General features: G+C 44.8%; 1 protein-coding gene across 2 annotated transcripts in view; it reads right to left on the reverse strand.

The window, feature by feature from the left end:
* The window catches only part of tln1 (talin 1), a 37459-nt gene that overhangs the window by 5371 nt on the left and 18602 nt on the right, over window positions 1-13486 (reverse strand). For both annotated transcript variants that reach the window (XM_028417878.1, XM_028417877.1), the window contains 34 exons: window positions 13122-13416; window positions 12743-12909; window positions 12526-12654; window positions 12288-12401; window positions 12002-12115; window positions 11678-11812; window positions 11433-11561; window positions 11197-11299; window positions 10844-11052; window positions 10496-10615; window positions 10045-10242; window positions 9556-9695; window positions 9376-9469; window positions 9063-9152; window positions 8801-8923; window positions 8568-8711; window positions 8311-8472; window positions 7961-8101; window positions 7655-7836; window positions 7378-7510; window positions 7023-7124; window positions 6751-6921; window positions 6309-6554; window positions 5602-5721; window positions 5346-5492; window positions 5069-5235; window positions 4751-4934; window positions 4538-4663; window positions 4263-4379; window positions 3989-4174; window positions 3771-3878; window positions 1773-1878; window positions 503-627; window positions 133-258 (listed from right to left, as the gene is read on the reverse strand). In XM_028417878.1, the coding sequence (XP_028273679.1) occupies window positions 133-258; window positions 503-627; window positions 1773-1878; window positions 3771-3878; window positions 3989-4174; window positions 4263-4379; window positions 4538-4663; window positions 4751-4934; window positions 5069-5235; window positions 5346-5492; window positions 5602-5721; window positions 6309-6554; window positions 6751-6921; window positions 7023-7124; window positions 7378-7510; window positions 7655-7836; window positions 7961-8101; window positions 8311-8472; window positions 8568-8711; window positions 8801-8923; window positions 9063-9152; window positions 9376-9469; window positions 9556-9695; window positions 10045-10242; window positions 10496-10615; window positions 10844-11052; window positions 11197-11299; window positions 11433-11561; window positions 11678-11812; window positions 12002-12115; window positions 12288-12401; window positions 12526-12654; window positions 12743-12909; window positions 13122-13416 (4953 nt within the window). The remainder of the gene's footprint in view (window positions 1-132; window positions 259-502; window positions 628-1772; window positions 1879-3770; window positions 3879-3988; window positions 4175-4262; window positions 4380-4537; window positions 4664-4750; window positions 4935-5068; window positions 5236-5345; window positions 5493-5601; window positions 5722-6308; window positions 6555-6750; window positions 6922-7022; window positions 7125-7377; window positions 7511-7654; window positions 7837-7960; window positions 8102-8310; window positions 8473-8567; window positions 8712-8800; window positions 8924-9062; window positions 9153-9375; window positions 9470-9555; window positions 9696-10044; window positions 10243-10495; window positions 10616-10843; window positions 11053-11196; window positions 11300-11432; window positions 11562-11677; window positions 11813-12001; window positions 12116-12287; window positions 12402-12525; window positions 12655-12742; window positions 12910-13121; window positions 13417-13486) is intronic.

The raw sequence follows: 13486 nt of genomic DNA on the forward strand, positions 1-13486 counted from the left end.
TAGGACTCAGGATTGATATCAAAACCATAGGGAGGAAACGGGTGGGTTTCTTTGTGGTTGATGGGTAACTGAAACTTTTGGAGATTGTGGGAAAACCTCATTGATCCTGATCACCTGTGAGTTCTGACATACCTTCCCTTGCGCCACCAGCTCCCTCTGTGCCGCTGAGGCAGCTTTGACTAGAGCACTGGTGGCAGCTGCAATGGACTTAGCTGCCTCCAGAATCTGCTCCTCGAAGTTCAAGCTCTCATCTGCCTCCTGTTAACAAGAGAGAGACACAAACAGGCAATAAACACACTGTGCTGTGATGAGCTGTGATGGTCAGATAAAACATAAAATGGTAACAGTGCAGGTTTGGGAAAAGTATTCAAATGGGTAGGATCATCCATAGTGTGAGGAGCTGACAGCACAGAAGACATGTAACACACACACTGAATGTGACCCCATGGTGAGGTTAATAAGCCTGGTGTGAATGCTTGTGCTCTGTAAAAAGCCCTCTAACCTTGGGTTTGGTCCTCGGCCTCAGCTGCTCCAGTTTCTTGGCAGCAGCTTCAATAGCCGCTGCTGCTCCCAGCAGCTCGTTTTCTGCGATGACAGTGGGATCCTCAGGGTCTACCCACTCTGTTCCTATGGCACACACAGAAAAATGCTGGCTCAGTCCATGCCTAAAAACTCTTGACATCTTTCTCAGGAACCCCAAATTATTATTTTATTATTTTTTTATTTATCCTAAACATGGCTGATTCTATTAAGACTTACAGCACATTTACATCACATACAGCCAGTGTAGAGTCTCTCATATGTCCTGTGCTAAGACATTAGCAGCACATCACTTAGGGGATGTCAAACTGAGCCTGATGCAGTGCAAACAGTATGTGTATATTGTGTATAAACAATGCATCCACGCATTACTTGGCAATATTGTCCAACTCAGTCTGGCTTAGTGGAAACCTTCAGGTCTGAGAGATGAAACGCATGCAAAAAGCGACCCACTGTCCAAGAGCCACAAACGGTAGTACCTAGAATGGCCATTAGAGGCTGGCTCCAAAAGTGGGTCAATCCCCATAGACCACTGTGTTAAAGTGTTCAACTTACAGCAGGTGAAACAAATGTATTTACAGCCTGGTCTCTATAGACACTTTCCCAACTAATGACAACTGTACTGGGTTTAAAGACTCGCTCACTTTAATTATGACTCTTGTAGGAGGCTGAACCACACTTAAATAAATAGGTTGTTTCTGGATAAATCTTTAAGCTTTCAGTGCCGTTGTGTTACAATGACAACATAGCTGTGAACCCACAGCTTTGTAGGCAGGGAAGGTGTTTTCCCCAATTTGACTGTAATAAAAGCCTCAAGCCTCCTTTTTAATGTAGTTTGTACTTAGGAGGGGAACCCCAGACCAGACCTGTGTGAAACTGAATAAGTCTTAAGGAGGGCATTAACTAATCCTACTTCACATTACTGTCAGGGCTCATTTGCATGGAGGGCTTTAAATAAGACCTGATGTCTGAAACACAGTATGCATTCCTATCTGACTTTTTTATTTCCACTGGGTCAGGATTTAACGTTATAGCAGTTTGTAAATCATCTTTTATACACATCATCATATTAAAGTTCTTACATTTTATTACAAAAATGCATGAAACTTCATATTAATACCATCATGGCCCCCTGCTGTAGGTGTTGAGTGGTCCTTTAATGTCGCCAATATGAGACATGCAGAGACACCCTGTGCTATCACTCTGTTCTTACAGATCAAAGGTTAAGATACCTTTCATGGCCTCAGCGGCCTGGATGAGTTCAGTGACGGAGCCCGCCACCCGCTTGGAGTAGTGGGCTAACTGTTGCTTCAAATCATGAGTGGGTTTCTGGATGATCTGTGGACGAAGGAGAACAGTCACAAGCTTTAATTCAACCTTTGTTTATGTTCAACAGGTTTACCCCAGCTGTGTGTGCTAAGCTAATGCTAATCTTAAAACAACAACAGAACAACATGAGGTCTGTATCATCTGATACACATTAGCCATACCCACTTAATATTACTGTACTAATGCATCTACGTGTGATAATAGTAATGTTAGAGCAGTTATATTAAGTGAAGCTGGTGCTGAGATACGGTAGTGTTTCAGTCGGTGTCCTCAGACTGTCCTAGGTGGACAGGCAGTATTCACGTTGGAGGGGTGTGTGTGACAGGTGCAGGGCATTAACATGGCTGAGTCTATAACCCAGCTCAAGTTTATTCAGATGTGATGTCATACGAAGAGAGAGAGAAAGAGAGAGAGGGGGGCGAGGATGCAAGAGTGCAGGAATGCATGCAGAGAGCCAAGCTAATGTCACAGGCCAACACACACACAAAGCACACCAACAACCTGACGCTCAGGCAACAAGTACTGAGGGAGCATTTACCTGCCTGATCCGTACATGTATGGAGTGTTTGGTGTCACACAAAAGCAACAACTCTGTGCATCACATCTAGAAATCTATGATTTCAAGGGATAATGTGTGCATTTTAAGGGAGATCAACAAAAACACATCATGACACACCTCTGTTAACTGAGGTGGAATTACAGGCTCAGACACAGTGCTGCCACTGCCTCCCACTGCTCTTTAATGTTTTGTATTTCTTTGTAATTTAATTTTTTTAAACAAGGCTCTAATAGCTCCAATATCTCATTTCTGATCAGATTTTTCTACAGCACAGTGCACATGTAGCTGCCTGAAAACTCACACACATGTGAACTGTTAATTCCACCTTTTAACAGTCAGAGCAGGAAGACAATCAGGCATCGGTGAGGCTGCACAGTCAGGCTGTATGACTGCTGGTAACTGACTGACAAACACTTTCAGCCAGGTCCGATTCCATCAGTGTCTTAACTCCGACAACCTGCTCAGATGACTGACGCCTTGTAAAAAAAACAGGTTATCCACACACCTCCTTCTGATCTGACAGCTGCTAACATGCTGCTGACGCTATTCTGCAGGACTGTCTTGGTATAAAAATATTCAAACGATGCTGCTGCCACACTTGTGCAGGTCAGTCATGCGGCGTACTCACCGGCTTGCACCAACATCAGTGAGCCACAAGTTTAAATGAATATTGACAAGCCATTGGAGAAAGGAAAGAAAAGAGGTCATCAAAGACATGACATCAGATACAAAGAGGAGAGATATGTCAGCATGCGGCCATCACGTAAGCTTAAAACTTAAAACTATGTTTCACAAGACACACGTAAAAGGAGAGGACGGGGGAATGAATTATTGCCTGGGCGTACATTTATTAGCACCACTGAAGTGCCACTAAACACAGCACCCTTAACCCGTTTAAGTGACACTCCTCACCACTTGCCAACACATACAGACAGCTGTAGAACTGGGTGGAGCATTGGTGTTAATGTGTAAGTGTTGAATTGTCAGGACAATAGAAAAATGGTTAGAAACTACATTGGCCTCACACTGTCTCAAGAAGGGGTGCTTCTTTTTAAAGACATATTTACAAGTGACTTGTCAGAAAGGTCAGTGTCCTCACATGATTTTTTCTATACTTCAAACTCAAACTTCAAAGTAAGTTTCATTTTTCTGATGTGTTGAAATGATATCTCTGCTGCCAAGAAAAGAAGCACCAAACACCCAAACACCATTTGCCATTCACAGCTCGGTCACTTCAACATTTGTTATTTCCTGTTTATTCCGACAGAATATCTAAGGAAGTGCTGCTAGCCCTTGCATTTTTTTCTGTGGTTGCGCTATAGATGGATTAATGATGTCTTACCACCAGTACGTGCTCCAACAGACCCAGATATCCAGTGGCACATTCGTTGCCATAGCGCAAAGCTCTCATCTGGACCTCCCTGTTGACCTCTGGGTGGTAGGCAGCTTGCTGTAAGACAACAGAGGAATTAACGCCTGCGTCAAACATCGACTATTCAGATAAAAGATATTATTTTTTCATTTTCTCATCTTTAAACACAAAATTGTAACTATGAGTACCTTGCAGGAGTGCAGCATGTCAGCGATGGCTCGCCTGCTAAGGTTAGCCGTGGCAATGATGTCTTCCTGTCGACAAGAGTTACCTGCAGCCACTGCCTTCGCTGTAGCCACAGTGATACCTTTGGTCATGCGAATGAACTCCTCTGGTGTGGTAGTCTTTGGTGGTGGGTCAGAGCTGCTGAACACCTGCATAGTAAATTCCAAGAGTTTAAAGTCACATCAGCGCTCTGAATAAATCCTTAAAAGAAGCAAGAAACAATTCTGACAAACGCACAGACAGCTCCTGTCTGATGTGTTCAATGGTAGCCTCCAAAGCTCTGGTCCCCTTTGTGGCTTCATCCTCCACTGCTTTCACAGTCTTCAGCAGGGATGTTACATTGGTCACCATCACCTACAAGTCATGGTTATTGATTAGATGAGTCATCCTTATGAATTCTATATTTTAGAAACTTATTTTTTCATGCATACAGACCAGGAAATAACATTTAAAATGCATACTTTTTCATACTGAAGCCGGTCTTCACATGTAAATGTGTTGTGCTGTCTTACCTTAGCAGAATTCTTGAGTTGCAGCATGCTGGGGTCATCATGAGGTTTCCCTGCAGCTGCTTTGGTGGCGCTTATGAGGTTGCCCAAAGCCTTAGCTACATCCTTCACTGCATTGATCAACACCACCTGCAGAGAGCAGAGCAGAGCACAGTGCCTTACTCTGATGCCTTCACATGCAGCAGCTACGCTAACAGGCCACTCTGCTGTCCATACCTGTGTCTCTGGGTCTTCCGACCCCAGACTGGCAGCTCCCAGTTTAACCACTTCTGCTAGTTTGGTAATGGTGGACACTGAGGACTGGGCAGCCTGGGCCAGTTTCTCCTGACTGGCTCCAGCACCAGACACCAGCAGCTTGGTGTCCTCCACCAGAGCCTTGGCTGTTTTCAAGATGCATTCTCTGAAAGTCATAAAATTATTAGTTGTGTCTTAAGAAGCTTTATTGATACAAATCCAGACAATGCATTATAGTACTCTGTGTAATTAAGACCAGTGAGTATCAATAATCACACAGGATCTTTGCGGTATTCATACCTGTGATCAGCAAAGGTCTCTTCATTCTCTCTGTTCAGAGTGCCAGCAGTAGCGAACATGATGGTGGTGTCCAGGTCTGCGATGATTCCTGACACAGCGCTGGCTGCTGTGATGCAGGCCTGGGTGCCACGGTTGCCTGCCTGCAGGGACGCCAACACATGGGAGACCTGCAAGAATAAGAGCAATGTGTTTTGAGTGCACCTGAGGAACCACATTACTACCAATTTAGCAATAACTGCCTAAATTAATATGAAAACAATAAACGAGTTGGTCTCACCTTCTCCGAGACTTTGCGGGCACTTTCAATAAGCTCTTTCTTGGTGAAGGAGTCGTTGGGGCTGCACTGCAAAGCTCCAGCTTTGGTCACTAGACCTGTGCAGGTGGAACCCAGTTCACCCACCTGCTTCTTAATGTGAGAACCAATCTGGAAACAAACATATCAATCTGATTACATTTAGAAAACGACACCTATGTTGGCTGTTAGCATGTGCTTTTAAAAGCCAGTATATAGAGGTAGAAGTGTTTTTATTTACTTCATCATTTTCTGCAGTCAAGGCTGCATATTTGGCCTCATTTGCCAGATTTCCAAACTCATTGGTCAGCTGGTTGGCCAGTCCTCCCAGGTCATCTGGGTTGGTGTTAGATTTAGTCACCTGGATAAAGATGGGAAAAAATAGATTAGTTCAGCATTTTGAGTATATGTTAATATCAAGTATTTCTGAAAAAAACACCTTACAATTCCTAAACAAACAGGAAGAAAGGTGACCTATACTGTATACTTGCATTTATAGATGTGAATATTGTAATATTAATAATACAACTAGGCAGGATTTTATAAATATCAGTTACAGACAGCTGAAAAAAAGCAGCTGTAAGATTTGAAGAGGTACCATTTTCCAAGAGGGGTTGATGAGCATTGTGTGCCTTTTTTATTTTGTCTTATGTTTCAACGACACAGCTGCATATGCCAGTCAGGATGGCCCTGCTCGAATTACTCTAATTACCAGTAATGACAGATCATTCATTTGTACTGGAATATTATAAATGGAGGGATTAAGAGCACTCCTTAAGTTCACACCTATTTATATTCAAGTACACGTGGGATCTGGGAACTTAAAGCATGCACAGCACACACTGAGAAGGAACCTTCAGTGAAATGGCGTGGATGTGTCATAATAAAACCCTTTACTTTTAAATATTTTATGATAACCAGCCTATTTGCTGAGTATGAGTGCCTTACCATCTCCTGCACAGTGACAGCAATGGCTTTGGCTGTCTTAACCATGGTGGTCTGGTAGTCCACGAAGGTGCCTTCAGGTTCCAGTGCGTGTGTTTCTCCGAGTTTATTGATGGCATCGTTGATGGAGTCCACCATGCCACCCACAGCACCTGCTGCTCCGGCAGCCTCAGCCAGTGTGGCACCCAGATCATCCACTGCTTCCTTCATCATCTGCACGGACTCCTCAAGGGCCTCCTGCATGTGTGCCTGGAAGAGAACAGACAATGGAAAACAATGCTGAAATATTCAACCCCCTTGAACAGTACTTTAAAATCACACAATCACACTGTGGCAGTATGAGAAATATATTCTCCAAAAGCCTGTTCTTTTTAGAACAGACAGGACCTCACTGACACTAAAAGTTCTATCATAAGACAGCTGTGTTACACTTGAAGACTTGTACCTTGGGGTTTCCTCCTGCCTCCTTGGCAGTGTAAAGCATCTGCAGTGCAGACTCTGTCAAAGTCTTAGTGTGGTCTAAGACAGCCATCTGCTGTTGGCTGTTGAGGATCTTGGACGCTGTGCCAATGGCTGCCAGAATCAGGGGCTCGAAGTAGCTGGCCATCTGAGAGACCTGTTTAAGAGTGACCGGGTCAAAATTTACATAAAGACACTTTGAAATAAAATTTACAACACGCTGTCTGAGCTGTGTACAGGTGTTGTTCTGGGTCTTACCTTGTGTCCCAGCTGAGAAGCTTCAGAACGAGCAGCCAAAGCTACAGGATCGATCAAGTTACTAATCTCATGCACAGAGGCAGCCATCTGCTCATGGAGAGTCTGCAACATACACACATACACAGCTTCATACAAACACAAATTTTTACCTTGATTTCTAATTTCTGCTAAAAGATTTAGGAGCAGTTTAAACTTTCTGTGTCATGCATGCTGCAATTGTGTAAACAGCCTGAAAACTACAAAGCCTCCGGTCACAGAGGGGATTATCTTTATGGGCTGATTTTGTATTCATCATTCACTGATGTATCAAAATATGAATGTATGAACAAGTATACAGATAAAAGTGCATTGTTACCTCCATGGAGACGTCCTCTCTGGGTGTCAGGTGCTGGCTTATTGCAGCCAGAGAGGCCTGATCAACTTCACGGATGCAGCCGTTCAGCACCTCAATAGCATCGTCGCATTCTCTCTGACCAGGAGCTTTGTCTCTGTACACATGTGACAGAGGGTAACCCCAGTTATTAGTATTGGCTAAATCACAATAAATATCTCCTTTCTTCTTTGGTATCTAAAATAGATATGGAAGGTGAGGATGCTACAACCTAGCCAGCATAAGCAGCATCAAAGTTTACCTCATGTTGGTGATGAGCTTCTTGATTGAGTCTGATACAGTCCTGGAGTGTCCGGCCAGCACCGACCACTTGGGGGGGTCCTTGGGATTGACAGCCAATGAGCGAGCAGTCTGGATGAGACCGGTGGAGCTCTCCAGCATTGTCTGTGCAGCGGCCAAAATGGGTTCCATGGCTGCATGACCCTGTGGAAAGGAAGCACAAATCAGGATGATATTATTTGCAGGTGTTAGACACACACACACACATGCAGGATGTAAACTTTACAGACTGAGCTGCATTCATTTAGCTCTGAATACAGAAATGTACCTCGGGGCTGATCTGTGCAGGAATGCTGGCAAACTCTGGGTTGGAGGCGAAAGCGGTCAGGTTGTCCACAGCTTCTATCAGAGGACCAGTGGCAGCCTTACACTTCCCTCTGTTCTCCTGGTTGAAGGCTCCATCTAAAGCCTGTGTGCAGGACATGGAATCAATCATACTATTTCTAGAACAGTACTGGCCTATGCCTATCTCATATATATATTTCAAAAAATTATATATTTATATTCTCATTTTAATTTTATTATAGATCTATTTCTGAAAAATTTAGGATTTCACTTCCTGCTTGTATGTGACTGATTACTTCTATACTAAATTACACAATAATTTGTAGTACAAACCTTTATGGACTTGACAAGGTTGGCGGTGGTGTTGGCCACCTCTTTGGCAGACTGGACAAACTGCCTCTTGGCGACAGGGTTAGGAGTTTTGGAAGAGGCCAGGCGGCAGGCGTTACACAGTGCAGAGGTGTGTTTGGCCACGATGGTCGCTGCAGAAAGCACCTGGACAGAGACGCAATAAGAGCGTGCTTAGACTCACAACTCAGGACAAAAATACTTGAGCATCAGTGTGATGTTGCAGTTTGGTATGCTTGTACCTGGGACTGGGTGCAGGCTGGGTCCACCAGGTTCTGACAGGCCATTTGAATGGACTGATTAGCACGGGCAAACTGAGCCGGGTCCACCAGGCCCTTCTGACCTGCTGAACTGTTGGGGTCTGACACTCCCACCAGATAGGCAGCCTGCAGACATGAGCAGAGCACCAGTCAGTTTACAGTGAGTGGGTAATACAAGTGCTTGTTACAACACAACCACAACAGACGGCTTTTACCTGTGCAGCTGCTTCAGTGAGACCGCACAGAGCTTTGGAGCCAGCACTGACTGAATCACCGAACTCTGGCAGGTTGGAGTTCTTGGCATTGTGGGAAATTCCAGCCATGGACTCTCCAAGGACCTAAAGACAGGAAACCAAGAGTTTAGTTTAAAGTATATCTATCAATGACTTTTTTGTGAAGAGAAACTCACTGAGTTCAGTCTAAATGCAATAATAAAATATATTGATGAAGGAAAAATGTATTATGTGTGTGTTCTACCTTAGAGTTCTCCATGACGCTGTCGATGCAGTCAAAGTATGACAAATCATTAACAGCCTCTGTCGGGTTCTCCAGCATCCCCCTCACCGACTGCACACAACCACAACACATATCTAAAATAATGCACACTGTACATGCACCTCTCAGTCACATGATGTCTGTGTGCTGAAATCTTATCACAGATTCTTTTTCTGATTGTATTCAGGACATTATCCATCATTGTTCCCCACCTGTGGGCACTTTAGCAATCTCATACATGCAACATAATCAGGCCTAAAGACAGATGTAAGAGATATGTGTCCCATGATGTTACCTCCAGCTCTCTGAGAGCATTGTCACACTCCTTCTGACCTGGAGCCTGCTGTGTGCACATGGTGATGAGCTGGTTGATACTGTCTGTGACTGCCCTGCAAACACAAAGGCACAGAGATGTAAAAGGAAGATCAGTGCTAAAAACAAATGGCTAAATAAAGGAGAGAGATGTTTGTGTTACCGAGCAGCCGCTGCTAGCTGGTTCTTGAGGTTGGGGGAGCTGGGGTCAGTGGTCAGGGCTTTGGCTGCCAGCAGCAGCTTGCTGGATGACATGGAGATGGTCTTCAGGTTGGAGACCACTTGCGTCTGGTCGTCTTTAGACTGGAGGGGGACAGTTACTTAGCAAGCGTTGCAACTATACCATAGAGTTGCTGTAAAACTGCTGCTGATAAAACTTAATGAAATAAGCAGATATATGATCAAATATGATTTGAAAATCCATGATAAAATCCATTTTATGGTAACATACAAACTGATTTTCAAAGCAGTAAACACACACACAGTCATTACCCATTTGCTCATTCTACCTTTCAGTAACTACATTATTCAAAGCCTCCTTTGTGCGTGGATCAGTTGTCATTAAAAGGACACTTGATCCACAGGTTGTGGAAGGATACAGAAAAATCTACCTCTGACCACTTGTGTGCAGTTATCCTCTCCTCATACTGACCTGAGATGTTCCAGCCATGTCCATGCCAGCATCCAGGAAGTTGCTAAAGTCTTGTCCAAACTTGCTGGTGGCTCTAGCAAGGTCCTGGGTGGTCCCTCTGGAGGCCTGGACCACCTCATTCGCTGACTGGTTGAGACCGGCTGCCACCTCGTTGAGCTGGGCCTGAACATCCTGGAAGCTCCTTCCGCTGGATGGGAACTATAACATGAAGGGGATAAGAGGAAGAGCTGTAACACAAGGCAAGTACAGCAGAGGGACTCATAATAAAGGTGATTTCTATGGCACTAAATTCACAGACATTAGTCTAGAAATAAGGATTCATCTGAAAATTTTAGGAACAGGGTGAGGTAAAAGGGGTTAATTTATAAAAACTTTGGGTGTTTTTTTCCTCTTCCCTTTTAGTCAGGCCTGGTTGGATAACATAAAAATAGCATTTGACTGTTATACTAACAGAATCAGCCAGGAGAGACTTGCTGGCTTCGCCCACAGTGCGGATGGCGTTGTCCACATCCCTCTGGCCAGGCAGGCAGTTCACAGATCTGTTCAGGGCCTGGGACACCGCCTTAGCCACCTACACACACATATAAAGATGTCGATCATCATCATTATTGAGTCATTGCTTTATTATAACTCAGCTTGCAGCCTGGTTTCACAAACAGCTTCAAACATGCTCGTCTGCTCATGTCATAACGTGTCAAAAGTAATCACCTGCAGCTGTATTAGCTCATCAACATAAAGTCCAAGTTTATAAATGGGTGTGTTCTGAGTACTCATGAGCCAAAATCACTGTGTGTCTGACCTGAGCCAGCCTCTGCTGACACTCTGCGTCCCCTGGTTTGGCAATGGCCCTCTTGGTTTCTTCGATCAGGTTGGCTGACTTATCCATGACGTCACCGGCACAGTCCAGCATGGCGCTGCGCGCTCCTGGGTCGTCTGTGGTAGCGGCCACTCCTCTGGCAGCTGAGGCTAAGGACTTAAGGGCCTGGGCCACGTCTCGGGCTGCCATGCCTGAACCAACAAAGAAGACAGGAGTAACCTCACTCCAAAATACCAAACACTGTATGTGACGGCTGATATTTTGGTTTATTTTTAAACAATTTTTTCTGGGAAAAAAAAGACATTTTGTGACATTTTATGTTCTGTTCAACCCACCAGTGTAGTTCTCATTTCCCTGGGTGGCTTCACTTAGCAACTGGGCGATGGCTGAGCTCACAGCTTTGGTGCTGGTTCCCAGATCCTGGGAGCATTTCTCAAGCTGAACAACGCAACAAGCAGACAAGAAGTTAATCCTCCAGGTATATTTCCTAACCTTGTCTATTTGCAGTCAGATGAGAGCTATTCTGAGTCTGTTCATCTTCTATTTATATGGCTGTGTGTGCTTTTCTCACCGTCTCTCCTGGTAGCGGTTTGAGTTTGCCCTCTTCAGCTGAAGCTTTAGCCTCCTTGATGTCCTTCTCCAGATCTCTCACCATGGACAAAGCATTGTCTATCTCCAGTGGACCACAGGCTTCCTGAGCCTGCATATACAAACACAAACACACAAATGCACACAATGGTCAAACACAACTAATACTAACATCTCAATCTGAACAAACAAACAAATAAAATGAATGATAATCATGATGTGTAGTACCTTCTGAGAGGCTGTGCGGAGTTCTCCCAGGGCGCTGGCTAGGTTCTTGGCACACTGGCTGAGCTGCATAGCAGAGGCCTGGTCACTGATGGTGGGAACAGTGGCTTTGGAGGCTGTCACCATCTTAGCACCAGGCTAGAAGAAGAGAGAAAAACGCTGGTGTGAACAAAAAAAATCCTTAGATTGTCCCTATAATTACCTGATGCATAAACACAGGCACATCTGCATGGCCACAAAACACAAACAAATCTTCAAGCAGTGCTGTACTGTTCTGTGTATTATATGTGTCCAATGAGTGTATGAAGCTGCTGGAGTGACGGTCACCTGCAGGAAGTTCTGGCTGGCGCTGATGAGGGCCAGCTGAGCACTGGGACTGTCAGGCTGAGACTGGCTCCCTCTGACCCCCTGAACCAGCTGAGGGATCTGCTCTGCCACCACCTGATGTCACACAAACACACAAGACACAACTTCATGAAAAAATGATTCAGTCAGTTTAAATCGAAGGTTTAAATGTTAATACACTGTTTTCCTCATCATTTTAAAACCACACTCTTCCAATAATTAGCACACAGAGTGTATTGCGATGTACAGACTGGGTCAGAAGTTTTACCTTGCAGCTCTGTACGAGCTGCTGCTGGGCAGCCTGGTTCTTGTTGGATGAGGCAGCGTTTTGGGCAGCAGCTATAGTCTGTGTGGCAGCTGCTGCTGCTTGTTTGGCTGCATTCTGTCAGGGGGAAGACATGTATCATTGTCAACTCATTGCATCAAGCAAATACACTATGCTACCATTGGTTATAGGTGTGATTCTATTAACCAGCACTGCATCATCAGCATGAATTTATTTTTACCTCCAGCTTGTTGATCAGCCGTTTCTTAATGGCATTCTGGGCGGCTGCATTGGTGGCCATGCGGAGACCTTCAGCAGCTTCTCGCAACTTCTGCTGCTGCTCCTCACTGTCAGGGTTTGCTGCTGCACCCTGAGGTTAAAAGAAATCAAACATTACACTAGCACAAAAATACCAAGACATTTCTGTAAATCACAGACAGAATGAAAAACAGACAGACCTTAGCAGCCTCCACCATCTTGGCAGTGGCATCAGCAAGTAGCTTGGCTGCAGAGAGAAGCTTACGGGAGTTCTCCAGGTCAGACTCTGCCTCTGCATCCATCTTGATAGCATTAACTAGATCAGATGTAGCCTGGGCAAGAATACGAGCCTGACGGACCATCTCACCTGAGGTTTGAAACAATGATTTTGAACAGTTATTCACTGTTTTTTAATCAAATGTATAGACAGAGAATAACAATACTTTTGAATTCAAATTCCTGTTTTGTCTAACAAGCAGAAACAGTTCTAACTTGTTCACATCTAACACTCAGGTATTACATTGTGCAATCGCTGTGCAAGTCATCTCAGTGAGATTTCAGTGTCGTTCTTTCACTCACCAGCGTCTCCCATGGAGCTGAAGATATTCTCTGTGACATCCAAAATGCGGTCAGTGGCTTCTCCATGCCGTCCGATCGGATGTCCCCCACTGGCATACTGTTTGATGTGTTGAAGCAGCTCATTGAGGGCCTGAGTGACACCCGTGGCAGCTACGCCCACCTGTTTCAGGAGACCCTCATCGTTCGTGGCCCCCTGCGATGCCCCTACGCAGCCCTCTACTGACTTGGCCACTAGCTTGCCTGCCTCGATCAGCTGCTCCTGGCATACCGGGGAGCTAATGGTTGGAGCCACCACCTTAAAGAAGGGGAAAGACAAATAACTTGCATGCAACAAAATCACTACTTCAAGGTAGATAAATCACAGG

The sequence above is a fragment of the Parambassis ranga genome, chromosome 12 (genome assembly GCF_900634625.1).
Source record: "Parambassis ranga chromosome 12, fParRan2.1, whole genome shotgun sequence".
NCBI lineage: Eukaryota > Metazoa > Chordata > Actinopteri > Ambassidae > Parambassis > Parambassis ranga.